The 26,556-nt window shown below is 39.8% G+C and overlaps 4 protein-coding genes across 6 annotated transcripts in view; 2 read left to right on the top strand and 2 right to left on the bottom strand.

Moving 5' to 3' along the window:
- The first annotated feature begins 179 nt into the window (after window positions 1–179).
- Window positions 180–4,294, top strand: anks3 (ankyrin repeat and sterile alpha motif domain containing 3). The gene is made up of 15 exons (XM_072456346.1): window positions 180–267; window positions 529–706; window positions 1,022–1,220; window positions 1,349–1,470; window positions 1,662–1,743; window positions 1,807–1,924; window positions 1,996–2,142; window positions 2,212–2,337; window positions 2,412–2,533; window positions 2,603–2,767; window positions 2,851–2,975; window positions 3,052–3,193; window positions 3,265–3,514; window positions 3,586–3,642; window positions 3,714–4,294. Exons 2-15 carry the CDS (start codon window positions 543–545, stop codon window positions 3,794–3,796), a joined length of 1,902 nt encoding a protein of 633 aa, XP_072312447.1. The 5' UTR covers window positions 180–267; window positions 529–542; the 3' UTR covers window positions 3,797–4,294.
- A 361-nt stretch (window positions 4,295–4,655) lies between these two features.
- Window positions 4,656–8,580, bottom strand: wdr24 (WD repeat domain 24). The gene is made up of 10 exons (XM_072456897.1): window positions 8,031–8,580; window positions 7,305–7,793; window positions 7,044–7,221; window positions 6,274–6,946; window positions 6,130–6,203; window positions 5,936–6,051; window positions 5,744–5,848; window positions 5,315–5,652; window positions 5,043–5,227; window positions 4,656–4,974 (listed from the first exon to the last, which is right to left on the bottom strand). The coding sequence occupies exons 2-10, from the start codon at window positions 7,786–7,788 to the stop codon at window positions 4,806–4,808; spliced, it is 2,322 nt and encodes a 773-aa protein (XP_072312998.1). The 5' UTR covers window positions 7,789–7,793; window positions 8,031–8,580; the 3' UTR covers window positions 4,656–4,805.
- Window positions 8,581–8,647: 67 nt separating this feature from the next.
- Window positions 8,648–9,823, top strand: LOC140369535 (uncharacterized). Its single transcript, XM_072456901.1, has 5 exons — window positions 8,648–8,900; window positions 9,012–9,105; window positions 9,167–9,326; window positions 9,422–9,574; window positions 9,651–9,823. The coding sequence occupies exons 1-5, from the start codon at window positions 8,773–8,775 to the stop codon at window positions 9,812–9,814; spliced, it is 699 nt and encodes a 232-aa protein (XP_072313002.1). The 5' UTR covers window positions 8,648–8,772; the 3' UTR covers window positions 9,815–9,823.
- Window positions 9,824–9,882: 59 nt separating this feature from the next.
- rhbdl1 (rhomboid, veinlet-like 1 (Drosophila)) overlaps window positions 9,883–26,556 on the bottom strand; it is a 43,485-nt gene continuing 26,811 nt past the window's right edge. For all 3 annotated transcript variants that reach the window (XM_072456899.1, XM_072456900.1, XM_072456898.1), the window contains 3 exons: window positions 17,312–17,412; window positions 14,608–14,668; window positions 9,883–13,324 (listed from right to left, as the gene is read on the bottom strand). In XM_072456899.1, coding sequence (XP_072313000.1) covers window positions 13,053–13,324; window positions 14,608–14,668; window positions 17,312–17,412 — 434 coding nt within the window. In that variant the 3' untranslated portion in view covers window positions 9,883–13,052. The remainder of the gene's footprint in view (window positions 13,325–14,607; window positions 14,669–17,311; window positions 17,413–26,556) is intronic.

Genomic DNA, 26,556 nt, shown 5'->3' with positions numbered 1-26,556 from the left:
TCTGGATTGATGTTCACATGTAAAAACAGTATAATGTGTCTAAAGACTGCACCAGACTACACACCTCATACACAAAAAAAATCAATAAATACATGAAATAAATCTTGGGTCAGATGAATTCATAGGGGACTGGTCTTTTCCATGGGTCTGTGGTCTTTTCTCCTGCTCGGCAGGAAAAGGCGGGGTTAAAAAAGTACGAACACAATTGAGTGCGACACTAGAATAAGTGAGCTGTAGAAGTCTGGTTAGTACAGAGAAGTTCTGTGAGTATTCAGCTTGTGACATCTGCCTACTTTTTATCCTCTATTTCATTGTAGTTGTGTTGTATAACCTTTTATTCATCATATCTTCAATTATTTGTCTTTTTGCGGAAGTAACGTTACTTTAGATGATGCAGCTAAGCTAGTGGAGGCTACGTATTTACAAGTTCCCTCTTGATGATGGATATTTAATATTAGAAGTTGCTTGATTACTTATCATCGAGCTGATGGCGTCGTTCTCGAGTGCATTGTCTCTTGTGTTCTCCAGCCGTGAGGTCGAGAATGTCAGAGCTCAGTGATGAGGCTGAGTGTGAGCAGCTGGGCTCCAGTCTGTCTCTGTGGCTGGGGGAGTCCATGGTGCGGCCTGAGGAGCTGGACGTCCCGCTGGACCTACACACGGCGTGCTCCATTGGACAGTACGACGTAGTAACAGAGTGTATCAAAAAGTGGGTGCCACGCAATAGATGCATTTTAAGTTATGGCAAAACCTGCCGTCAACATCGTTTAGAGCCGCATATACAGTTGCCATAGCAACGTGCACAGTGGCCTCTTATCACATCCGGTCAGAGTCGGACCGTGTGTTATTCAAAAATATCTGGACTTTCCGTTCTGTAAAATAATTGCAGAGATATCTTTGTAATTTTGAACAGAAAACAGGCATTGTATAAAGTAGTAAATGGTATTCTTATGACTAATAGGCCATTTGTTTGTGTTTGACACAGATGATTTAGTCATTGGCTTCTTGCCTGTTATCGTCTTAGGGGTGAAGTGGATCTGGACAGAAAAAATGTTGGAGGGTGGACCCCATTAATGTATGCTGCTTACATTGGCCATGACAACATTGCCAACTTGCTGCTAGAAGCAGGAGTAAATGTGAACGCTACAACGGCCAAAGGAATCAGTCCCCTGATGTTAGCAGCCAGCTGTGGAAATGAAAGCATTGCATACTTTCTGCTTCAGGTACTAGCTGTGAATTGTAAAAACTGTTGGGGGTCTGTTTGGTTTACAAATTTAAAACAATTCCTTTAGACAAAATGTTTCTAAAAGCCAATACACATTACTTCAACACTTTTAATTTTAAATTAAAGCAAGGTGCAGAGTTGGAAATGAAGGACTTTCGAGGCTGGACTGCATTGTTCCACTGTACAAGCACAGGACACCAACAGATGGTGAAGTTTCTGCTCGATAACAATGCTGATGCCAATGTCAAGTAAGTGTCATCCAGTGCAAAAATGGAAGCGGAACACACAGGAAAAAATTTGGACCTGAACCTTTTTGACTGAATCCCCAACAGCAAATTATAGCAATATATTATAGTCAATATATTTATGGACTTTATGCATCCATTATGCCCAGAGCAGCCCTTTTATAGCAGTAAAAGCTCCCAACTGTCTTCTTCAGGGAGCCAGTTTCTGGATTTACTCCCTTGATGGAGGCCGCAGCTTCTGGACATGAAATTATAGTTCAGTACCTGCTGAATCATGTAAGTTATTGTTTATATCCTTCATTATTGCAAGTTTATAATTCATATTTTCATTACATTTAGAAAGTTAAAGTTGACCATCGGAATGCAAAAGGAGAAACGGCTCGGGTTTTGGCTATGACATATGGTTATACCAAGATTGTCAGCCTTATTGAGTCACGTTCTCAAAGGAGTAAGCCAGGTATATCAAAATATCAAAAACTCAAAAATTAAACATCTGCCCATTTATTTAATCCTGTCCAAAACCAACAGGGCACTTTGAGGACCCGAGTTCTTCTGAAGACTCTGACACTGCACCACCAAGACCGAGGCTAAGCAGAACTCGCAGCAAAGGTGTCAGCATCCATGATGGGCCACAAGCCATTGCCAAGTTCAGAGTTGGCACCCTTAAGCCATGTGGTATGCATCAAAGCATGAACTCACTACTTTTTCAGAGATTTGGTTGTGACATTATTTTTCTATTACCAGAAACCTCAACGGCATCACCAAGCTATACGGAATTTTGTGACATTAGAGAACAAAGTGAGGGTATTCGTTTCCGTGATGTGACTTCCCCCATTAATGAGTTGGACGGTCAGAGCAACAGCAGCAGAGGTACAATCTTCACATTGGAAAGCAATGCAAATATGTTTATAGAGTGCATCAACATCAGTTTTTGCCATTTGCAGATGAAAGTCCTTTCTTTGACAATGACATGCCCACCATGAGGAGCAGCAGCAGCAGCAGCAGCAGCAGTGAAGGCCCTCATGTGATGGGCCTGAAGTGGGAAGGCTCTGTAGAGAGCAATGAGGTAAGCACACTCTAACTCAGTCTATTCTATTGTGTGACAGCACCCAACTGTGCTCTATTTTCACATCAGGACTCGGACCAGTGCAAAAAGAGTAGCTCTCGCCGAGTCAATAAAAACAATCACTCTAAAGGCAAGAATCGCCATGGAGGCAATAGTTCAGTTCAAATCAGCGGCACAGGGAACAGCGGGACCCACTCACAGTGTGGTCCTACCACGTCCTACTCTGGGCCCAAGGCAAGGCATTTTCAAACTCTCTGGTTGGTCTGCCTTTAACTCTGCTCTTATCAAATCTTGACCAAAAAAAATGATATGTGCAGGACTTGGCAGATTTTTTGGAGCAACTTGGCTTCTCCAAATATCTCCCATTACTTGAGGAGCAGGACATTGACTTGAGAATATTTCTCACCCTTACTGAGAATGATCTTAAAGAAATTGGCATCACGTAAGAAGTGAAATACTTTTCGATCATTTTAATTTACCCGTGTAATAATTATACTGGGATCTGTTTGTAATTGCAGATTATTTGGTCCCAAAAGAAAGATGACCTCAGCGATTGCCAGATGGCATAGTAGTGCTCGACCCCCCAGTGATGCACTGGAACAAGCCTATGCGGATCAGCTTGAGGCGGAGATGCAGGAAATGGCCATTCAGTTACACAAAGTAGACTATACAATGTATTTCATACTACAGTACATGAAAAGAATACATGTGAACAATACCTCTTTTTTTAGCATTGTGAAGAAGTAGAGGGCTTACAAAGCCAAGTGTCTCAAGAAAAAGAGCTACGCACAGTGATGGAGGGATGCCTAATGGAGGATAAAATGGCATGGAGAAGGGTTCATGCTGAGCTTGTGGAGAACCACAGACTGGCCCAGGATATGAGCGCTACTCTGGCGAAGTCCAGAGCCTGCCATTCTGAGCTGCTTTCTTGTTTTGCTACCGATGGCAATGAGACCGTTGATACCAAGATGAAAGATCACAGTAAAAGAATTACTAAAATTAGATTTAATGTGAACTTAAGTTGCTTGTTTAACTGGATACTTGTTTTCTAGTTGGAGCATCTGCTGTAGAATTAATGAAGAGGCTAGAATCATATGAAGAAGCACTGGGTATGAACATAATACTTGTTGAGTTGCTTTGTTGACGTTTGTCCCAACAGTATTACTGCGTTCCATTACAGCTGGAAACATGCAAACTGTCCTGCAAAGCTTACGGCGACTGAGTGCCCCTGAAAAAGTCTCCGATAGTTGGGAAAGACCTTGAAGGCAAGTGGTTAAAACATTTTTTTGTGGAAGTAGAAATCAATTTAATTGAAGGCCTCTTTTTTTCTTTCTTTTTAATTAAGGGTTCCCTGTTGGCTTTGAAGAAGGATGAAGTGAACCACCCCAAAAAGCATCTCAACTTGGACAGTCCATTGCACAGGTCCAAACCAGGTTTATTCAGGTCAGCCAAAAAGAGCTCTCTGACAAGGCTGGTGATGGGGCAACTGCTCCAGGAGAATGACGAGCAACCAGAAGACATAACTGACCCTAGGCTTGTGCTTGCGGATAAAGATCGCTGTGGATGTTCTGAAATGTGAAAGCAGATGCCTGTTTCTGTTTAAAGCAAGATACTGTGAAGTGCTCATTTGATACTATATTGTTGGACGATGTGACAATGTCACCTTGAGGGCATATAAATAATCAAATTAGGCCCATTAATTTATGCGGTCATCTAACCTCTTGTTAATGGATTATACCCATGGACACATATTCCATTGACATTTGATTTCTTAGGAGGGGCTTATTTTTGTTTAATTTAATTAAAATCTGTTTTGTGGACACATTTTGGTTCTTGAGTCAAGTCAACTCTGAAATTGGATAAACTGTCAAATGGAGGACAAGGCCTATGACGCTTTAAGGGATGGGATGGAACAGAAACCCACTTGTAGCTTAACAGTCATTCTAGTTTGCGATTTATTCTCAATGTGAGCCAGCACTATTGGATATATGCTGACATTGAAGAAGCTGAAAACACTAAGCTTGTTTTTTAGAAAACGTATCTTATTTTTTGCTAGTTCAAAACGAATGCATTGCTTTGATACAACTTTATCTTATATAACATTTTACATATTATGTACAAGCATAATTTAAAAGACACTTCTGAAGTCAGATTCAAGATTCAGGTCCAGGGAAACCCTTCCTTTCCCCGTTCACACACAGCTGTAGAGCTTCATATAAAATCCAGGTTTGTGTAGTCTACAGCCCCACAACAGCAGAGCTTTTAGTGATTATCAGGTGTATTCACACAAGTGTCCACAGCCGGCAGGGCAATGGGCACTGCCTTTTAGCCAGTTCATAATGTGCTCAAGATGTCCACCGTGGCTGCAGCCCTGACACCAAACAAATAGTCCCTTCACAACATGGTGGCAGACAGCGCACACACTGGCACATTGGTGGCATCTAGAAAACAAACATGACTTAAGCAGGCTCAAATCTATTTCGGAGCCAAGTTTAACATTATGTGTTACCTGTCACAAATCCAGCCCTTGTTGTTCATTGGCCGTTTGCAGTTACTGCAGTTGATGTGTAGAGTTGTGGAGGTCTGGTTTAGGCTGGTGATGGCGCTACACGTACTTAACTTGATGACCTCATTGGACACGTTCCACAGCTCAAACCGCTGCAGGAGGTCAATATAGGACATGTACCAATGCTCCTGATAAACACAAATACCATAGCTGTGAGTAAGACCTTCAGGTTTTAACCACTGAAGATATTTCATGAAGTGCAATGAAAAACTCACCTGAGTTAGTTCATCAATCTCTTTCCTTATTCTGTCACCTAAAACAATGAGCACAGACACAGCCATCTGCACATCGCCCCGCTCAGCATAAAATGTCAGCATCTCTGTCACAATTGGACTGAAGAAGCTGGCAGTTAAATGTGGGCTGTACAGTGGCTCACATATGGAGATGAGTGAGAAAGACTCAATTGGGGTCAAACAGGTGACTTCTGCTTCGTTGCCACTGACATGTGGAGAGTCGGCCTTGTCCTGCTGTAGGTGCGCCGGAGCAGATGGGTTGTCCATGATCTCATGACGCAGCTGGAAGCCTTCAGGGGGAAGTGTATACTCCTCCTGCTCTGTTGTCACATGGAAATCAAAATAGGTGTCAGAATTGGATACAGATGAAATAAAATGGTTTCACTGACTAAAGTAGAGCACTGTTAGAACCTGCTTGGTTGTCATGCTCCATGGAATAGAGGTCATCATCATCCAACTCTGCATCACCGAACATATACTCTGCTTGACCCTCGCTGCCTTCAGTTTCCTCATTCTCTGTTTAGTAATGCAATCATTAAGTGCCACTTTAACTTTAGTCGAAACAAATTATTTTATGACTTTGGATTCCAGTGTACTCTTTACCTTCATTATTATTGGTGATGTGGGAGTTGATAGGATCTAAGTGGATATTGTCTTGCCTATTTTCACCTTTGCTTCGCTCCAAAGCTCTCTCTGCAGCCAAATCCTTCATACTGAAACTTAAATTGCACAACATATTTATTCATATATATTAGCGTATTAGAAATGCCCTGGTGTTTGTCATTACAGTGCTTCACCTGCTGCAACCAGATGTGGTAAGATTGGCTGGGTCTGAGAACATGATTCGCAACATTGTCCAAGTGGTGGAAACCTTTAGGTAAATGTAGAAATTATGTGATCATACTTTTTTAAGGACAGATCAAAGACAAGACTTTACCGACCTGAGGCCTTTTGAGATCCTGTGCCACTTTTGCATTATGATCACAAAGTTCAGCAAACGGTTTTCCACTGAGAAGGTAGAGTTGTGCTGTTTTAACAAACCAATCCATGCGATTGCTGTCCAAGTCTGTCTCAAATACACTAAGAGCACTAGACACTTGTGCAAATTGTTCTGTCAGGTCTTGCTTCTTGAAAAAAAAGATGGGATTGCGCCGGTCGCCTCCAGCATAAGGCTTCCTGCTGGAGTCACTGCTGATCAGACTTTCCTTAGCGGCAAAGGCCAAGTCACCAAACAGGCCAAAACAAAGGCCCTCAGGGTTGGCCTTGTCCACAGGACGAGTGGCGTCTTTGAACATGTGCTGGTAAAGTGTACTGTCTTTTGACCCCGAAAGGAGGATGTCGGGCTCACGTTGATGACGCCACACAATGCCAGTGGTTACGTCTTTGTGCTCCTCAAAGGTGGCAAATGGGATGAATGGTCTGCGAATGTCCCACACATAGATGTTGTGATCCACCATCATGGAGCAGGTGGCCAAGTGAAACTTCTTTTCAGGGCGCCATTTGACTCGTGCCACTGAAGCTATAGTCTGGACGCAGTAGATCTCTTTGGCTCTGTTGGTGGTCATGTCCCACACCTTCACCATCTTATCTCTGCCTCCAGTTGCAAGCCAACCTCTGAAATAAAAAAACAAATGGGGGCAAAATATTATTAGGAATTAAATCCTAGCAACTGTCACTGAATAATAAAATATTAATGGCTGTTTTAACTGACCTGTCATCGGGATGCCAGTCACAACAGAACACTGGACCAGTATGGGCAGTGAACATTCTTTCATAACGGTCAGGTCGTCTAATGTCCCATAGTTGGACGTTACCATTTTCAAAGGACGCCGCAAAGGTAAAATAATCTTTCATACTGAACTGGACATCTCTGACGCTTTCGGACTGACCTGAAACACAGATTTGATAAATGTGGTTACTACATGTTCTAATGTTGTGAAACAAAATTTATGTTTCAGTCTCTTTATTTTACCAGAGAAAGTGCTGACCGATTCCTTCTTGCGAAGGTCAAAGCATTTCATGAAGCCATCCTGCGATCCACTCAGCAGCATGTACATCTCAGTTGGATGGAAACAGACTTTGTTTACAGTGCGTTTGTGTTCAGTAAATAGTTGGTCCTGCTTGTTGCGGGATGGTTTGCTGAGGTTCCAGGTAACAACTGCTCCATTGGTGGCAGCGGTTGCCAGCAGATTCTCCTCCATTTGGTGCCACATGACATCTGCGCAGCTGAAGTTTAAGGAGGGTTTTCGCCCAACTCTGAGATTGAGCTTCTCCACAAACTGCTCCTCCTCAAGGCTGTATATTTTAAAGATGTTGCGGCCTGCCACAACCACTTGTGTGGCATCACGGCACACACTGATGGCATTAGCAGGTGCATCCAAGTGACAAAACATAGTAATGCCATTGATGCAACTGCTATTGCTGAGGGCCGTAGTTACCCGTGACATCTTCTCCATTTTACCTACAAAAGACAGAAAATATTCGATAAACTGCTACATAGTAGATTTAATAACTCAAACTAAATGCCATTACAACAATCAGCCAGTAGGTGGTAGTCAAAGAGAACTTAATATCACACATTGTGCATGGTGAAACATGGAGTTATGCACAGACAGTACTACTTTCTATTTCGCGATTATAATATTTCCTTTATCGCTAAACATTTCGTAATGAGGTTAAGATGACCTCTCATACTGACCGTTAAAGCAGTGCTGGTCCAGTCAGTGACTGCAGCAGGTTTGCATCTCGTCATGTGCTGCTATCAGAGTTGGCTTTCACACAAGACATAGAAGTCATCTCAGCAAACCATAGTTCAGCCTCATCTATGTGAAATACATACGTTTCTAATGCAGACGCACGGACATCATTCAACCTACTTCCCCAAGCCTAGAAGATACAATCGCGTAATCACGTGTCACTACACACGGGACAAATATCGTGCCAAATGATTCAAACACACCACCAAAGCAAAAATGTATCCTGGCATTAGTCTTAATCCAATGATCTGATCATAATGAACACGGATTAGTTATGGCACAAAGTTCTGTTGCAGCACTAACAGCATGTACACAGTAACTGATATGCTAAGGGCTAGCAACTTAAAATACAATGCAAGGAGCACCGCACAAGGAAAGATAACCTTCCTTACATCTCAAAAGAAGCATTTTGTTGTATCTTTTGACTACAAATGTGTTTTACAGATAGTAAACAAGAAACGGAGCGCTAACCTTCAAAACTGTTGTTACTTTTTACTGTACCGGAAGTTCATGTGATATCGCGAGAAGTACTGATGAAAATACCGCCTTTCATTCATGTTTTTTCTCCACTATTATTTTGGTTAGGTAGGAAAGGTTAGAGTAGCGTTACATCTTTTTAATGGCCTTTTACCCCAAATTACCACAGGTTTGTGTTTTGTGTGCAGGTTCGGTGTGTAGCTTGGAATGACGTGTGCTCTGTTTACCTGCGAGGAGCCTGCCACATGGAGAAGGGTTCATCAGAAATACTGGGTTGTGGTAGAGGCCAGGCGGACTGGCAAGACACCCTCAAAGCTGTTGACCCTTGACAAATGGTAATTTAAATATTAAAAAGGTGTTGAAATGCTTGACTTTAAAGTGTTCAGACTGGGTTTAGATTTAGTCGAAAAACTTGTATTATCATTGTATTTTCTTTCTGCTCTTAGGTACCAGGAGGAGCTGCCTGCTACTATTTCTAATCGGCCTGAAAGACATGTCACTCTCATAGAGCTGGTGAAACTAATGGAGTGGAAACTTACTGTAAGATTGTTTAAACACAACACTTCGGTAAAGCTGCCTCAATTCATAACTTACATTTCAGAGAGGCAAGTTCAGGCCTCGACTGCAGCAACTGGTGGAATCCAACTGTGGAGACGCAGTGGAGAAATGTTCAAGAAAGGCCTTCAACCTCCTGCCAGATGTTCAGGCAGCCATCACCGAGCTCAGCTCCTTGAAAGGTGTCGGCCCTGCCACAGCATCAGGTCAGAGTCTCCCTACTCTGTGTAATGTGCACAAACAACACATTCCCCAGGTATTGTCTTAAAAGATGTGCTCTCTGACTCTTGACTTGTTGCAGCTGTATTGGCAGTGGGAGCCCCCGAGCAGGCAGCCTTCATGTCGGATGAGGCCATGGAGAGCATCCCAGGATTAACACCTATTCAGTACACTGTCAAACACTATATTCTCTACTTGACCAAGATGCTGGAACAAACTAAAAAACTAAACACGTGTAAGCAAAGGGAGTTCACAGCACCTTGTCAACTCTGTGGTCAATGTATGAGTGATGGCTTTCCTTCGCCCCTCAGTGGACCCCCTGGAGGACTGGACACCTCAGAGGCTGGAGCAGTGTCTGTGGGCCTTAAGCATCGCCACAAAGCAGAAGCTCCCAGTTCTACTGGACATCTGTGTAAGCAATAAAAGGAACTCCGAGAATGACGAGAAACCCCAAAAGAAACTGAAAGTAAAATAAAGTCATGTACTTTCCAATATTTTGTTCATTATTAATATTTTAAAAAGAGCATTGATTCACATTGGGGGGATGTTGCCACGGTATTCTTTATTTATATATTTTTTTAAAGTTAAAACAAAGTACAACGAACGGTACAAAATAAAACAATATATATATATATATGTACATATTTACAATATAAAATGGTTCTGTTCAGAACTTTTAAAAAGTACAATAGAGTGAATAATTAGTGAGGACTTAAATATATACATTATCCATATGTAAATTTTGCCTTCCTTTAGTTTCATGATCAGGAGAAAAATAGCTTCATCTGCCTTTTCATTGTGTAAACGCTGTTGGCACAACCTCGGGTCTGGTCTGAGAGGCTGGACCTGTAAGCTTGGCACCATTTTCCTTGACAAAGTGAGCAGCTCATGAGGACGACTGCAGCAGCAGCACAGATCTCTGAATCCGATCTTTGAAAAAATCTGTATTACAGAAACACTTTATTACCCATTGCAGTTTAAAGAGTATTAGTATGGACATAGACTTCTCAGTGCTCGTCAGTCATATTAGAATTAACACTAATTGCTTCTCAAACAAATTTATCTAAGGGTATTTTGCCACACTGGTCCAAAGCTTCATTAAATGATACATACAATATTGTATATCTGGACTGCTCCCTTACTTATTTGGGTCATGAGGGCTGCGCATACCCACGCTCTTACTATTTTGCTGTGTGTCTAATTTCTTTTCTTTTTTTAAAAATTATTGTACATTGAACATGCAGCAAACAGAAAAGCAGCCTTCCAACACTTTGCACAGTCCAAGGCATTGGGCGTAACAGTACTATGAATTAGCATAGGGATGTATACTAATTAGGTCTGCAGGATGTCTATGGCAGTTAAGATTATGGCACATATGAATATATCAAGTAAAAATGTCTTCTGGGAATCACAATAGACCCACAGGCAGTTGCTCTGATCTTTTTAAATGACAGCAATTAAAATAAAATCATGCAGTCTGTCAGAAGTTTATCAAAGTACAAGGTTGTGTTTACAGCTTTCCTTAAAGTTATTCTAGTTACTATAAATACCTGACAGGCATCTATAGTAGATAATTAGTTCTGCTACAATCACTATTGTAGTAACAAGAGTTAAATACAATTTTCATGTTATACTTGTTCAGAGGAATGCCAATCCTGTTTGGTTCCGGGTGGAGGGATCTTAACAGCTAAAGCGATGTATAAAGACAGCCTTTTACTAGCCCTTTTTTACAACCTATGAAACTTAAAGAGGCACATTAACCTCCACTCTAGTGTTACCTTCTTCCTCATTGCCTTCTTCCAATGCATTATTCATCATGCACTGTAACTTTGCTCTCCCAAGCAATAATATGTCCTAGTATACTTAGTATTCCATTAAAGGTTCATTACCTGTGAATGCAGTTTTATTATCTGAAACTGGCTTATTCTGATCTTTACAATATCTCACTGAGACCTTGATGTGGAAGTGAATGGTTTGAACTGTATTTATGACCCATTGTCAGAATTGGCAAATCCATAACTCTTTGCACCGGGATCCAGTGGACAGTCAAATTAACTATTGATTCAATAACTGAAAATATAATTCATATAAACCTAATTTCTCTCCTCTGCTTTGTGGAGTTTGCATTTTTAGAAACAAGAATTTTGGAATAGAGTTGAGGACTTGGCACTTGGCAAAAAATAGCTGCATCTTATATTAGTTGTAAATGTAAAATCAGGTTCGCTACATGAAAATATCTCACACAGTTTCTTTTTCACACCAAAACAATTAGTGTTTGGCAAACGTCGCTAGCTACTCAAACCAAAAATCCTCATGTGTTTAGTTCTTTCTATGGCTTATTCTGTAAAGCACTAAACAGTAAACAAACCAAATGGATTTTCCGTTATGGTCTCATGGACTTTTTTCAGAACAATCATGGCATTATTTTCTGCACCATTTGAAACAGGCTTTTCCAATGAATGAGGAAAATTACAAATAATAAATATACTTTTAGTTATTAACATACAATATACACATCCAGATCAAACCAAAGGAACAACTTAAAACACACATTTTTTTCTTATAGATACATTCCTTTACAAAAGTATACAGTCCCTAAGATTGAGGTAAAGACTGGGTCCAACCGAGACCCCAATGCTTCTGAAAGAAGGTCAAAGGTCAGGCGATGACAGCGCCCCAGTCAAGTCCATCACAACAGGCAGAAGTTAGTATTTGTATTGTGTTCTTGATGTTAAAACTCCTTCGTTTGCCCAGTTCAAGGACATAAAGGAGAAGAGTCATTGTGTCCTTCAGAGCCTGACATGGCATATTTTACGTTGTGTGCCTTGGCAAATGATATAGGACTCAAAAACTAGCAGCTAGAGTAATCACCATCCAGAGTTTCAGCGTTTATTTCTTTCTACGCTATGTGCTGTAGCACAGTGTAAGTTCAATGTAAAATAAAATAAAATAATACAAGCTAGATTTCTTCCCTATGTTGGGAAATGAGGTGTCAGATCAACTTGGCCTTTTAAATATGCCGGTTACAGGGTTTGATTAAGGCAGGTAACATTTGGGTCTTTGCTACTAATTACTGCTACTTTAATTGCCTCCTATTGGAAACAAGTGGTCATTAGTTGTGCTAAAATTCATTTTTCATCCAAGGGTACAAACAGATTTAGGTTCGTTGCTGCCTTCAACTGTTGAAGTTTTCCCTCTAACTTTCTCTTAACGTTAACAAAACATGAGATGTAAAGAGCACAATACTTGCTCACTTAAAGCTGGTGATGTGAGTGAAATGTATATAAAAACATACAGAGAAGGCTCCTCGAAGTATCTGAGGATTGTGACCTGTACTTGTTGCTACTGTTACACCCTCTTTAATAAAAGAGACATATTCCTTTGATTCGCAAAGTACTGTAAAAAGGATTCTTGTCAGGCGCACTGGATTCTGAACTGTGATGTCACTCTCTAGGGGGGTAGGAGCCTGTACTTCCTGCTATTTATTATATACTCATGAATAATCCAAAAAGAAAAACACTGTTGAACCGGATCATGTAGTGGCAAGGTCCATTTTCCTGACATTTTTATTCAACCACACTGACAATGTGCATTTATGTTTTATTTTTTGCCTGCCCACAGTTACACACTACTATAGATGTTGTGACGTCATCTGTAACCCGTCATATAGGGGTCTAAGTAGAAGCAAGTTTGTAGATGGGATTAGGCCTTCATCAGGGCGGCGGGGGGATCTGGACGCCCAAAAGCTCGTAGGCGAAGATGTTCCAAAAGATGGCAAAGAGCAGAAAGGTGATGAATGAGAAGATGATGACCCACCACGAGCACTGCTTCTGGAGGCTCTCCTCGTAGCTGCGCAGGATGAGCAGGCCCATGCTGATGCCCACCACAGCCCCCGACAGGTGCGCCATGAAGCTGGGTTGGGGTCCAGACGAGGGCAGAGGAGGGGAGAAGCGGAGCCATACAGCACGGCCCACCTCCGAGCTCACTGCGGGACAGAGAAGTCACTTTCAACATCAATGGTAATTAAGTTTTTCCGAGTTTGGGGAAGGAACATAGTGTCCATGAATAAAATCTTTACTTGAATCGGTGCTGAAGAAATTTGTGAGGCCTGAAGTGTCACCTTTGCAGATAAATCTCACTTTTTTTTTAAGGTTTTGAGCACCCGTCTGTAGAAGTTGTACTCTATAAACACTAGTAACTGAATAATTAGCATCTAACCCCCACCACCAGAAAAATTACATAGTGCATCTTATGTAAAAGTCTGTTAAAAAGTATTTCAAATTATTCAAATCAAGCTGCTTTAGGATGTTTAGTAGATTGATTAATTTGTTGTTGCGGCTGTTATATTGAAATGCCCTCACATTGGTCAGCTAGTCACTGTTATTTGGTTATTTTCAGATGTACAGCAATTTGATTATTGTAGAGGAAGACATATCCAAGAACGCTGTAAAACTGTGCTGGGTCCTGAACTTTAATCAAAGTTAAAACACAAAAATAAGGAATTCGCACAGGAGCTTTTATTTCACACCATGTAAAGTTTCGTGCCTCAAGCCGTTCTTCCAACTTCTTGTCTTCAGACTTCATTTCTGTGAAGTAAAGTTTAGAAAAAAAGGGAACTAACAGCTGTGCGAATCCAATATTCATGTGTTTTAACAGAAAATTGTTTAACACATGCCTAATTAATCTATTTTGCATCAGTCCAGTAAAATAGTGATGAAGATTTAGGGGGAGGAGTATCACACTAAATGATCTAAAGAAAAGTCAAACGATCAAAATTTGCAATGCAAACTCTGCTCCCTCACGCACCGACACCAACAATGTGTCATCTTTTATTTCTGACATGGCACCGCTTGTGTTTGTGAGACGCAGACGAGCATTTCACATTCCAACAGAGACGGGCTCCAGTCGCAGTTTGGGGGTGGCAGTCTCAGGACAGATGGAGGGACATATTGCTCAAAAATGAAAGTCAGACTATTGGCTTTTGCACGGAGAAAAAAGGGCATTCCAAAACAAAGTTACATGTCCAATATAATGCCTGAAGAATATCTTAGTATATCAGAGTATTTTTGTTGATGTATTGAAACAAGTCAGATACAGTGAAATAATGGTGGTCTATCACTTATATAAATCTTAAATAAAACTACAGAATATTAACATCTTAAATTTAAGTAATTTTAACTGTAGATTTTCCCTTTTTAATTCATCTTAAGAGGCTATTAAGTGTAAGGTAATATGATGATGTATTGTTAGAGTTTGCACTGAACTTACTGCAGACCAAAGCCAGGATCATGCGGAGTAACTTGTACGGACAGCGCATCCCGGCCCAGTTCTGCAACACACAGCAAAAAATGTCCCGTAAGCAAGAAATATCCCAAGCCACACCAGTATTTAGGCTGGAGAAGAACATGCTATGGTTAGAAGTGACGAGTGCTTATAAAGTAATGTGAAATCCACGGGTGGGCAATTCTGATTAAAAAAAAAAAAAAAAAAGCTATTAATTTATTATCTTGATAACAATTTTCAGACAATATTTTAACAATATGCTTCAGGAATGTGCTAAAATGTGTCTGTAATGTCTTCGATGACGTTCAAGTATCACACAAAACATACAAATAATCAGAAAAGGACAAAAACACCAATTTATGCCCATCTTTTTGCAGTCTTTAATAGTTTATTATCAAAGAGATAATCGATTTTCTTTTCATATTTCCAAAATATGCATTATCTGATTTTCAATATATTTCATAACTCAAATTAAATAGTAAAAAGTGTTAAGATAATGATAGGGCCATTTAGGTGTAAATGTCCACTATGTCCAAAAAAGGTTTTACGACTCGCTGATTTGCAATTTAACAGTGACAATGATCTTTTTGCAGTCTTTAATAGTTTATTATCAAAGAGATAATCAATATTTTCACCAGTCAAAGCTGTTCAGCTAAAGGCTTCAATTGATTATTGATTCTTGGACACAAACATTTGACATTACGGCAAAATGGTTGTCATCATTTGGTGTTTTTGTTCTCAAGAGGATTATCCAATCGGAAAGCAGAATAAGTCTCTAAATCCAGTTATAACAAAATGTTGGCTACTTTACTTTAAACAATGTTTTAGTTGATAGTTTGTTTATTTTGGATAATAAAACAAAAACTACATCATATAAAATATAGCAGGTTTTGACTGATTTTCACTTGTCTAGACATTGTAACGCAATCTAATTGTGCTTTTGTGCAAAATGCTACAGGTGATTCATATCCTCATAAATAATCATGTTGTTACAGTAATGAAGTTGATTATTCAATTTATTTATCACAAGATAAAGGGACACTACACAGTGACTGGTAATAAAAATAGGCACAGCTCATTATTACTAATAGCACAAATCATATCCATCCACAGGTCTCCAGTTATGATAATGTCCCCTGCCGTTTTCCTGTTCTGCCAAGCAATGATTGATTAAATAAAGTCTGTGTAAGTCTGAAGGCTCAAAATGCTGAGGATTGTCACAGGGCTGCTGAGGTAAGCATCGAGCTGCAAGTGATGCTGCTTCCTGACAAGAGGCAGTTTGCATTGACATGCCTCAGCGGGAGAAGAGAGAGGTATTCATCTACAGAAGACGTCCATTCCATTTAGCCTGTTTGAGATCTTATTATCAGGCTGCTGACACTGAGAAGGCATGAGGTGCAAAGACTTACAGAAGTGCTTACATTTCAGATACATAACATAAGGTGTGTTATGTTTGGAGATGTATTCTGACACTTCCCCCGCACCATTTCTCGACATTAAAAACACCTTTGATAAAACCTGACGTCAAATTTAAGTTACTGAAGATGCCAGGGCTTTCTTTAGAACATAAAAACAAAGTTGTCAAAGCGGGACATGCCTTCAAGGATTTCCCTGCCAGACATCAGATAACACATTCTGCCTTTTAGTTGCTGCTGTGTGGTGTGGCAGTTACAGTCACACACTCAGGGCTCGTCAGCGCTCCCTGTCTGCTGCTGGCCTGCCTGCTGCCCGCTGCCCGCTGCCCGCACTGAACTGAGCAAGAAGGTTTGTTAAAGTGATTCGTCATATCTAACGCCGCCAAGGGGAATGTGCAGGCTGTTCATGTGACGCAAACACTCCCAGGGGAGAGGTCGTCCTAAATACAGTTGTTTGTAGTAATTCAATGTGAATAAAATACAGGCAATACAATAAGTAGCGCTTAAGATATTACAAATTTAACAAATAAACAGGTCAGAAATGTAGATATCTTTCGTGAAGTTTAAATCTAGTAACGTCATGATTTACAGTGCAGTTTGGCTCATCTTGTATCTACAAAATTTACAGTGCAGTTTGGCTCATCTTGTATCTACAAAAAAGCCCCCAAAAAATATTTAGTTTTTCAAATTTGACAAACGGGAAGATAGAAAAAAACCAAACAAATGGTGTCAGATTGTCAACACTGAATCAATAACAGGGTGAAATTCTAACAGCTGCTTAATCTGTAAAAATTGATATGAATTAACTATTGGCAACAGATTAAGCATGACAAAAATGCAGGATTGTGTTAGCTACTCTGATAGTGAGGATTAAAAAAAAAAAAAAAAATCCTGGTTAGCTCTTTTTGGTGATCAGTAAAATGCAGTGCAGGCAGAGTCTACTATATTTTACCCATAATGGCCATCTAATATAATTTAACAGCACTGCAACGGTTCATTAATATAAAACTTTGAGAAATTAAGTAATTCTAGCCAGGGACTATAAACGTGTAAATAAATGTCGCCTCAATACCCCTGCACCATTGAGATAACTTATTTTGCTGACACTTTGACAAAGAGCTCATACGGGACATAAAATATTTCACATTAATATGGCAGGTCTGTTCCAGGAGGTCAGCTTTCCGTCTTCTCACTCAATGTTTCAAACGAGACATTTCCACTGCACTGAATGGCTTTTGGGGAACAATATAGGCGACTATTACGACTGCCATTACCATGACGACGTTGGCGAGGTGGGCTGAGCAGAGTGCGTAGACCCCCCCAGAGCCCCCCACCACGGGAGCGCGCATGTCGGTGATGGACACTGTCAGCGAGCCTGCGAAGAGACAGAGAAAGAAAGATTAGACAGAAATGCGTTGGGAATATGTAGTGTTGTTTAGTTTGAGCTTTTTTTGAGTCTAAGGCAAAGAAAAGCTCACCTTCCTTGCGGCTAAATATGAGCACAAATATATGCTTTATCAGCAGACCTTCACGTACCCTTTTATTGTCTCAAAACGGCAGACAGGCGGCAAAAATATTTCAAAAAAGGGCGGCTAAAGGCAGAATAGATTTTGCCTTCAGGAAGCTGGCATTTAGAAAGAGGGAAATCAAAAGCAGCAGGTGGATCTTGCTGAACAGGGTAATTTGCCGACGCTGCCTCGTGTTATATTCATAAGGCAGTCTAATCTGGGATATGTGGACATGGAGGGGAGCCAAAGATGCAGCCAAATGTTGTTTTAATAGAAAAGTGCAGCGGTGTCTCGTGGCTGGAGAGATAGAAGAGCGAGAATCATAAAGCAATAATGGAGCATGGACCCAGACAGGGCTGTTATAGGTGAGTGCACTTTAACTGGGCGAGACAACACAAACTAATCACGTCTTCTACAGCACACATTGTGAGATCGGGGCAATTTTCTTGAGTATAAAGAACAATTAGGAATGTATTAGTCCCCACCAATCACAAGGGGCAAGAGGAAAATCTTTAAATGAACACGCTAATTATTATGATCCTTGGAGGTGGTCTAGTTACAGTAAAAATTACATGCTGATTAATTGCCTTTGCAACCCAATTATATCAATTTGGGGCAGTAGTGGCTCAGTGATTAAAGCACACAGGTTGGAGGATCGACTGGTGCATACTCTAATTGTAACTGTTTATGGTGTTAGGTGTCCAATACCACACAAAAATATCACATTCAAGCTTATTTCATATTCATCTAACCTGTCCTCCAACTCTATAAAACATCGCAGACCTATAAATGCTGTGATGTCATCTAAACCCTGTCAGAAGTCTATGGCGCTCAGGTACAACACTATAATTTGGATCCTTACAAATCAACAGAAAGCCAAAATGGAGAACTCCCCATTGCCTTCTGTGGTGCAAAGATGCCATTCTTGATGCATCGCTACGACTTGATCCAGTAAAGACGCTGCTCGGACAGAATTGCAAGCAGACACCGTCCTCGTCCGCTACTGTCAGCTCCTGCTAATTATGCAAATGAGCTGATAAGAGAAGCGGCCGATAAAACAAAACAAGCTGCTTTTGAATCACAGCTTGCGTTTTGCCACAGTTGTGATCTGGTATCTATAATGCATGTAGTAGCATTCATATTCCTCTGCGCGCACGCCGGGTATAAACACGGGCCCTAAAGAACGCCTTGTCAGCCCGCGATGCCAGCGACGATTATGGAGAGACAGATGGTAATCAAGAGCGCCGTCCCAAGTCATTCATCTCGTTGCACTGACACCTTTCACACTTCCCCTTGTGGATTTATGGACAGTTTGAAGGCTGGACCTCAGCTCAAGTTATGACAAGATTCACTACACCACACAATATTTCTGAACATCCACAAAGTTGCAATAACACAGCTCGGTGTCAGATTTCATCAAAGTATAAGAACTAGAGCAACTGCGGCTGTGTCTTTGTCTCGTCAATGTGCTCGAGATAGATTTATGACATTTATGTAGAAGAGATGAGGAATGTCTTTTGATTAAATATTGATGGGATAATCAGATGCTGTCTGGAGTTGTAATGATGTTTAGATTAGATAGTGTGCATAGGGTGAATGTAAGTCATGCTTAGTGTGGAAACTGAAAAATATAAATGTGTGGGAATCAAATGGGTCAGGACTGAAGCTGTGTGGTCATAACATAAGCCAAAAATATAAATATAACAAGAAATGAACTAATGTGTTGAATAAACTTGGCATCTCTACCGAAGTGATCAGTGAAAAATTATTTGTATTGAACTTATTCAATCAAACCCAAAGAGAAATGGAAATAGAAGATTTTATTAGCAAGGAATGTGAAATTATGTGTCTGGTTTCCATGACTACAGGACAAAATTTAAATATGTTTTAAAAAATCATAAGTTCCCACATAACCTCAATTCCTAACCATAAACGTTTTATGTTAGTGGATGAATAATATTACACAAAATCGTGAATTAGGCCAAAACCTGAATATGTTTAAAGAGCACATGATAAGTTCTCTTGTTGTTTATTATTAGTTTGTTTGGTAGGATTGTTCCTGTGGTGAATATTTATCAAATTTTTAGTCAAGTTACAGTTTGTGAAGAAAATTGTAAAAATAAAAGTTTAAATTTACAGGAAGTAGTGCCGAGTTCTAAACTGTAATCCCTCTGTCAATGTCACGAATAAGCAACAGTCTACACGAAACAGACATTTTTTTGTATAGTTTAGGTTTAGGTGTTATCAGTTATTATTATTGTCAAATCACAACAGTTCAGGAATTATCTCTACCCACGCCATATCTGCTGTTCATGTCAAACCAGGAAGTCCAAATAAAAAATGTCACAACTGTCAAACTGGGGCAAAAGAGCCAAATGTTTTAGTCTTAAAAATCTTGAATATAATTATGTTATAGTGACATGTGCAGCCGAAACCGGTCCTATGCACTTAAAACTTAATTTATTAGATGTTACTTTGTCACAATTTTAAGCATTGCATTTCATCAGCCACACATTTGCATCATGTCATGTTGTTTAGTTCTAAAAGTAGCTATATTTAAGTGTCTTTTTGTCTAAAATCCACCAGTTGGGGATGTGACACTGCCATCTGTGTATGAAGAAGAGGGGAGCCCCCGGAGGAAGAGGCTGTCTCCATGGGGAGTTATACTGCAGTTATACTGCAGTATAACTTTTGTACACCAGAGCCCTTACTGCAGGCAGGCCTTAAGCGATGGGTCACGCTATGCATTTCATGCCCCTGTTGGGATAAATTGTAAAACAAGGGGAAGCTAATCTGACGTGAGGCCAGCCGGCAGCCACTGACCGTGCCTGTGGCTGTAACTCTCAGCCGATACAAGTAAAAGCTGCAAAAGTAAACGCTACCGTGAAACTCGAGCTAATACTTGCGAAATACAGTGATTCACGAGGCTAGTTGAACACAGTTCTGGCATTGCAACAACTGCTATACAGAAGATGAAGAGCACTTTTGAATTTATTTGGTGTGATGAAAAAACAGGTGTCACATAGAATATCTAACAGCAAATAAGTTGTTGCTGTTTGGTTTAGAAAGTGCTCAAATGTGTATTTAACTACTTGAATCATTGCTGGATAGGGTCCCAGATAGGGTTGGACGATTTTGACAAATGTATATATTGATCATTTTTTTGGTGTATCCCAAATCCTGAGACAGTTGTATATAAATCAAACAGAAATAAAAACATGTCTTTAAATGTATCAGTTGAGGTTAAATTATCAGAAAAAACGTGATGTGAAATGAGTGGTGACTACTGAATAGTTCATAAATCTATGCTCCATTAATCTAATGTTTGCATCGCCCAATAGATTTGAATGTATAAGTTGCTGCGTCAGAAAAATGTAAAGTATACTTTACTGTATCATTCAACTCTAAAGTGCATCTGGTCCATCTGTGAATGAGGACGTGAACTGTCCAATCAGAGCACTCAAATCAACCTTAAGGTTAGGGGAATCCTGCTCCAAACCAGGTTAGTTTCAGAGACACTGTTACCACAGCAACTGACTTAAAGTTAGTCTGAATCCTCTTTGTGAAAGGTTTATTTAACAGAATATACATATACAAACAGAAAATCCAGTGTTTGACTGCTTTCAGAGTTTTCACTTTTCAGAAAACCTGCTTTTTGAAACGGGGCCCAGGTGAAATAAATGCATACATACACACAAATAAATTATATAAATGCCAGACAAAAGTGATGATGAATTACATTGTTAGGAAACGTTTAACTAACGCTTGTGTTAAAAATCCCAAGTAATCAGTGTACAAACATGCAAAGTACGCAATTCTACGCAGTGTACTGTTGTCTGATTTCTAACGAGAGTGATGGAAGTACTTTCCTTACAGTGCAATAACGGCCACAGTAACATGATTAAAAGCCACAGCAGGCTCATTATGAACGTATAAAGAGGGCCACACTGGGGATATTGACACGTGCTGAGCTCCAGGCAATAAATGAGTGAGGAGTGACAATTAAAGGACAAGAGTGCCAAATAATTCAGGTGGTTCGGTCTGAATTGGAGAGGAGAGGTTTTGGCAACGCACCAACCTCTTATAATGCTGAATAGAAATAGTCGCTTGTTAAACAGTTAAACTTCCTCAATGCAGGGACACAGTAGGACTATATTTCATCCACATGCTTGAGACCGTTGATATGCACTCCGTTATGTCCATCCCCAGAGATGTGCTGCAGTCAGCAATCCAAGGGCCACGCTAATAAACTGGGAAATGCCAGATCAGATTTATTTACTAAGCTCAGATGATAGGAGCTGCAAGCTAATTGAAGCAGCATGAAGGAGATGGTATGAGTTGGCACTTTAACACAGTGATTCTGCAGTATATGTGACTGTCAAGGCAAGATGAAATATGTTTTTGATTTATATATACAGGTATATTGTCACTAAAAAAACTAAGGATTCACCAATTTCGCTTCTTTAGAAAAGCTTGTCCTTCAGACACACTGATTATCATGAGCTTGGGTAAATACATTGCTGTATTGGGAGAGGACTCTGATGGGAATATGACAACTTGCCCTATTTTTCAACCAACCAGCATCTGACATATGATGAATCAACTAAATTGTATGTTAAGTTAAGTTGTAGAGTAAATAAGGCAGAGAAAATTCATTTAGATTTAGTAGTGTGAGTACTCTCCATAAAAGTCAGGCTAACTTTACTGCAAATACATCATCATATCATATACATATCTCAGTCTACTTTCAATGAACAAACTGGTTTCCACTTCAAAAACTCTTTTATGGATATTACAGCTGTCAGATTAAATAATCACTAGGTTATTACATCTGCAAAACATGGGGAAATAAAAGTTACCAAAAAAGATCATTTCATTTTACTCCAAATGCCTTGAAATCCAATGCCTTTATAACCTAAAAATATTTTTTGTAAAGTTGTAGAAGTAAATCTCTTGGAATGGAAGGGAATTGCCTGTTCACTTCATCTTCAGTGTCAAAGGTATTCAAGCTGTCAGGATCATGAAAACACCACACACCTTCACTGTCTCAGAGCTCATCATTAGACAAAGTACTTCAAGGAACCCCAGAGACGGCAGTATCACATGCTTATCTTCAAACAACAAACAACAACAGCACAGCGCGTTTACTACATGTAGGTCGAGACAGTCAAATGATCTCTTTTGTTCAATGAAAACCTATTTTTACAGAACAAATTGAATTTAAACAGGTGTCAGTCATTCCATTCTCGCTCAAGCATAGTGAGACAAAATGGTTCATTTTCTACAATTAAGGCAGTTTCCAAAAACATCCTCAGTTGGAAACATGACAAAGGGGACAGGGAAAATAAAATTGTAGCAAAATAATATTCTCTCTGGTATATTGGTCCCGCCCACACCAATGCCCATTGTCAAATTGACCGTAAATGTGATGGGATAGCTTTTATTTGTTCCTGTCAAAAGTATACATTCCAAAGGTATATTGTATATCATTTTTTACCATTGCAGGGAATTTGCACCCCAAATACCTAATTTTAAAGTTAAAAGGGAAGTTAATGTATAAAATACTTTGCAGTGCTTTATTAATCTCAGTCCAATGAACAGTCAGACAGTCTTAAAACACAGAATGGCCTAATGCAATTTTCAACAAAGAATAATACCAGTAAAAGTAATTTTGCAACGGTCTCATATTTCTGATAGATTAAGAGGATTCAAGAACTGTGCATTTAATGACTTTCTTCTGTAGTGATACCTGTCCACATAAATATTCAGATTAGATATTAGTTTTAGAATTGCATTTGGGTATCAATAATTTATTTAAATATTTTCAAGTATGAAATGGGGAGAGCGAGAGGATACTCTTATGTGCAACTACTTATATGCAATGTCTTAAACCCATACACCACCTATGAGCATGAGTATAACTTGACAAAACAACTTCCCACACCTTAACCTTGGACCATGAAAGAGGCCCTGGGTTTAAATGGAGTCTGCCCTGTCTGCACTTGGCACAAAGGGGAAAATATTTTTAAATTTATGTAGCCCAGAAGCACAGGGGGCATGACAAAAATCAATAGTCTTCACTAGTCACATCCCGAGTGCAGCAGAGTGGAGCAGCAATCAGCACCAAGCTTCAACTGTACAAAATAATCTAATCTGATCTGGGCAAAATGAGCCTAAAATGAGACAAAATGCTGAAATTACGATGCAAGAATTCCTCCTGAATGTTCTGGAGGTTTGTGCCCTTAGCCTTAGCACAGCAGTAATACGAAATAGTTCATTCTCATCACGACTTGGGAGCTTATCACTCATGACTGCTTTTCAGCCACAGAAATAATGGCTGACCTTGGGTTGAAATGACTCAAATTCATCAAATATCCAGATGAAAAGGGGCATGAAATCGCTTCCCCATTCTCAAGGTTTGGTACAAGGTGTTCTTCTTCAATGAGGAAAAACCTTGAAACCACCTATCAAAGGAAAAAGGATATGAACTTAATTTAAACGCCTCTAGAAGTCTAGATGCCCTCAGTAAAAGTACACTGTAGCTCCCCCCACAAAACGTCTGAAAGTAGACATACGTAGATCATCATTTTACATATTGTTCATTGCAAAATTAAGAAAAAGTTCAAAACTGCAGAACTGAAAAGCCCCGCCTCTTCATAGTGTAATTTCATTGTAACATTACATTTTAAAACCAACATGTATCACTCAGAGTCAAATTTTTTCAAATAATCACATTTTCTGAGCACTCGAGCCATAGTTGCAGAGCAATGTTTACAGAAAGATGTATGAACAAACCAAAATACAACTCTGAGTAAACTAATGATGAGGAAACACTGCCAAGGTTAAAACCTTGTTAAAGTTGATTTCGCCCCTTTAAAGATGCACTATGTAACTTTTACAGTGGACCTGCTTGTCTGAATTGGCATTTATTGAGTTACAGAAGTATTTATTATTAATAGTAATACACTGGAAAAATGCATTCTTATTCTGTGTGCAAGCAAGCTTACCTTTCCACAGATCTGACCTGTAACTTTGTGCCTGGCGGCTCAACCTGCTTGTCCATGGTGACAAACAGGAAACAAACCCTCCACCAGAAAAGTTACATAGTGCAGCTTTAAGCATGCAGTGCTAGAAACAGTAGGATAAATAAAAATCCAATTACATGTTCATAATTCAAATTAAGATAAAGTAAAATGCACATAAACCTTTTGTAAAGAACATTTCACCTTGAATGTATGTGTGCACATTAATACAACATCATTTTTACAACACAATTTAAAGCTTTGAACACAGTGCTTATTGCTGCAGACCGTTCTTATATGAAATATCATCAGCACTTTCAGCTCCTATACCCACAATACATTGCTTCTCCCTTCACAGAGCTTCCATGAGACCACATTACAGAGTGACTATTGATGATGTTTATTTGTGAGTGGAACTATGGGGGGCTGCTGTAGAGGAAGTGGGCTCGGTGTCACCCAGTGAGGGTTCACGTCGGGCGGGACTGTGGGGCAGGGCTATTATCGTAATCACAACGCTGCACCAAGGTCACCCTCACTCACTCAGAGCCCCCGTCTGCACCTAGGGGAGCACTTCACAGTCACATGACCAGGCCTCTCGGGCAACGCCAAGGTCTGCACTTGTATAGACGTGGATAATGTATGGCTGGAGAAAAATGTGGGCTGTGGGGTAGAGAAGGAGGAAAACATGTATCCAATAAGTTCACTAGTAGCTATCACTTCGATCGTGGGCCTAATATTGCAATGGCATATTGTCTCTGCAATCTGTGGCAGAGAGTCATTTGCCGAGTTGATTTGATGTTGATTAGAAGAGCCTATTCTTTTACGGACACGAGCTCTAAAAACAAACAAAGGACATGATTGCGTCCCCTACTGTCCCATATCTATGATGACACTTGGCACACGGCTGAGAGTCCTTCAAACAGACGTACAGTGGGGAATGATAATACAGGGGCCTGAGGTGACAACATTCACACACAGGCCAGGCCACGCCCCCTCTCTTTACCTTCAGCCAATCAGGACACTGGAATCACTGGCCAGACCTTTAAATGGGGATTTCACTTGGTTCCTCATGTGTGTAGTCAATCATCATGAGTTGAATTCCCCCCACTTGAATGTATCTCTTCATTAATACAAATGTAGACTGAAGGCGTGGCAGCATCCGTTTATCTGATTCAACTTTGCTCCAGGAAAAACATGCTCATTTCCCTTTAAAATCTCACGCCTGTCAGCTCGCACTCATTTAGTTTATTCAGCACCACCGAGCACCGTTTATTAAAAACACATTTAGGCTGGGCTTTATGTCTCACTGTTTTTAAGCTCCATTACTGCCTAAAATGTCAACTACATATGTCTTTACCTATCAGTTAAAAAAGGATATGAACTTGGTGAATATACAATATAAACAATAAAAGGAAACGAAAATTAAATGATGTAAACTGTTTATAACACTTTCAGACAGCATTGAACTTAATAGGTCTGGCTGAAAAAAGATGTTTGGTCTTTTAAATGAGTGACTGACCACATGTTTAAAATTGGTTAGAATGATTGTAAATAAAGACCTAATAGAACAAATAGTGATTCAAAAAGAATATTTTTTTTCTGTTCAAGGGGTCAGCTTGTGGAGGAGTAATTCTATTTTTAAAAACTGTTCAAGACAATAATATATCAAGAATATTGGAAGGGAATATAATTATGTATTTGTGAAATCTGTTAAAAGACAACAACAAAATATCTGGGTAAATGTGACTCTGTAAAAGGGGTGGCCGTAATAAGCGGTGGATTCAGCCTACACCTTTTTGGCTGATTTTGTTTTATGTAAAGAAATGTATATACCGTTCTTATTTGTTTTACCCAACCGAAATAAACTCCATCCATCCATCCATCCATTTTCTACCGCTTGACTGAAGCCTATCCCAGTGACTTCGGGACTTAGACAGGGTAAGAAATAAACTCTAAACTTAAAAAAATGGTGCCATAAACTAAGGCAAC

Source organism: Eucyclogobius newberryi, unplaced genomic scaffold (genome assembly GCF_026437365.1).
Source record: "Eucyclogobius newberryi isolate DKJ021-1_F unplaced genomic scaffold, fEucNew1.0.hap1 SCAF_20, whole genome shotgun sequence".
Classification (NCBI taxonomy): Eukaryota; Metazoa; Chordata; class Actinopteri; order Gobiiformes; family Gobiidae; genus Eucyclogobius; species Eucyclogobius newberryi.
Note: the sequence above shows the minus strand (reverse complement) of the source record. Positions and strands in the feature narration are given on the sequence as shown.

Bases quoted from the DNA above. Each gene is read 5' to 3' on its own strand.
- anks3 (XM_072456346.1), top strand. From the start codon at position 543: ATGTCAGAGCTCAGTGATGAGGCTGAGTGTGAGCAGCTGGGCTCCAGT. The intron at 1,471-1,661 runs GTAAGTGTCATC...TGTCTTCTTCAG, and splicing joins AATGCTGATGCCAATGTCAA to GGAGCCAGTTTCTGGATTTA. The intron at 3,643-3,713 runs GTATGAACATAA...GTTCCATTACAG, and splicing joins ATCATATGAAGAAGCACTGG to CTGGAAACATGCAAACTGTC.
- wdr24 (XM_072456897.1), bottom strand. From the start codon at position 7,788: ATGGAGAAGATGTCACGGGTAACTACGGCCCTCAGCAATAGCAGTTGC. The intron at 7,222-7,304 runs GTAAAATAAAGA...TCTGTGTTTCAG, and splicing joins ATCGGTCAGCACTTTCTCTG to GTCAGTCCGAAAGCGTCAGA. The intron at 5,849-5,935 runs GTAAAGAGTACA...ATTACTAAACAG, and splicing joins CATCACCAATAATAATGAAG to AGAATGAGGAAACTGAAGGC.
- LOC140369535 (XM_072456901.1), top strand. From the start codon at position 8,773: ATGACGTGTGCTCTGTTTACCTGCGAGGAGCCTGCCACATGGAGAAGG. The intron at 8,901-9,011 runs GTAATTTAAATA...TTCTGCTCTTAG, and splicing joins CTGTTGACCCTTGACAAATG to GTACCAGGAGGAGCTGCCTG. The intron at 9,327-9,421 runs GTCAGAGTCTCC...GACTTGTTGCAG, and splicing joins CGGCCCTGCCACAGCATCAG to CTGTATTGGCAGTGGGAGCC.